Genomic DNA, 1040 nt, shown 5'->3' on the forward strand with positions numbered 1-1040 from the left:
TCATCAGCGCCACTGACTGCCAACGTTTCCGGCCCTCCAAGACGACACCCTCGCTTACACACGCACCGCGTTCCCCAATGACATGTCGGCAGTTTAACTGAAGAAAGAACTGGACAATGAGACCCACAGAATGTTATTAGCATTTAGAGAAGATTTTATTTCTTTACTTCAGCAACAGCAAAGCGATGACCCAGATCCATCCAACAAGACTCTGGGGTTTGGAGCTCCGGCTGAAAGCGGGACACCAGTTGGGACTCCTCAAACCTCGAGGTCGCTGTTCTGCAAGGCCCTGACTGAAGACAGCTTGTCATTCCAACCGAACCGGCGATAGTCGGGCCATTCGTCACCCTGGAAGGTGATGAGTCGCGGCCCGCTCTGGTTGGTGTGCATGTACAGAATCCACACGCCTTGCTTCACCTTATGGGAAGAGACGAGGTCTTTGAAGCCGGATCTCGACAGATCATCCGTCGTTTCCAGAATGTTGCGGCTCGGGCCCTTGTAGTTGACGTCTCGGTACAGATCGATCTCCGGGTTGATCAAATCCTCCTTCACCAGGCGCAAAGATGTAATCTTCCGATCCAGATCGCCCAGGTTTCCGTGGTCTCCTTGACCAAACACCTTGAAATGCCCCTTGTGATTGCTTTCGGCGTACACCACCCAGTGCCGGCCAATCACTCTGACCGAGCGGGCAGTATTAGTGAAGTTATCAACAGCAGGATCTTTCACATCGTCCAGAAATTGCTTGTCCTGCCCTTTAAAGTCGGGCTCATCGTACAGGATGATTTTACTCATCTTCTTAGAGCGCCGAGTTCCGTCCACGAGCTTACAGAGGAACAGCTGAAGCGTGAGCTGCTTCTCGGGTTTAAATCTCCCCAGTGTTCGGTCAAACAACCAATGGCAGCCAGCAGCCAATCACGCTTTGGAGGAGCGGCCCTCTTTGGGAGGGGCCTTACCAGAGAATCAAGGTTGTTGTTTCGAAGGGTTGGTGAAGCGTGGGTGGTGTCCGATTCGAGTAGCTGGGATGTCAGGGCGGTGCGAGA

General features: G+C 53.0%; 1 protein-coding gene across 1 annotated transcript; it reads right to left on the bottom strand.

Moving 5' to 3' along the window:
• Window positions 1-258: 258 nt before the first annotated feature.
• Window positions 259-792, bottom strand: LOC140720053 (epidermal differentiation-specific protein-like). The gene has a single exon (XM_073034953.1). The coding sequence runs from the start codon at window positions 790-792 to the stop codon at window positions 259-261; it is 534 nt and encodes a 177-aa protein (XP_072891054.1).
• Window positions 793-1040: the final 248 nt, after the last annotated feature.

The sequence above is a fragment of the Hemitrygon akajei genome, unplaced genomic scaffold (genome assembly GCF_048418815.1).
Source record: "Hemitrygon akajei unplaced genomic scaffold, sHemAka1.3 Scf000035, whole genome shotgun sequence".
Lineage (NCBI taxonomy): Eukaryota > Metazoa > Chordata > Chondrichthyes > Myliobatiformes > Dasyatidae > Hemitrygon > Hemitrygon akajei.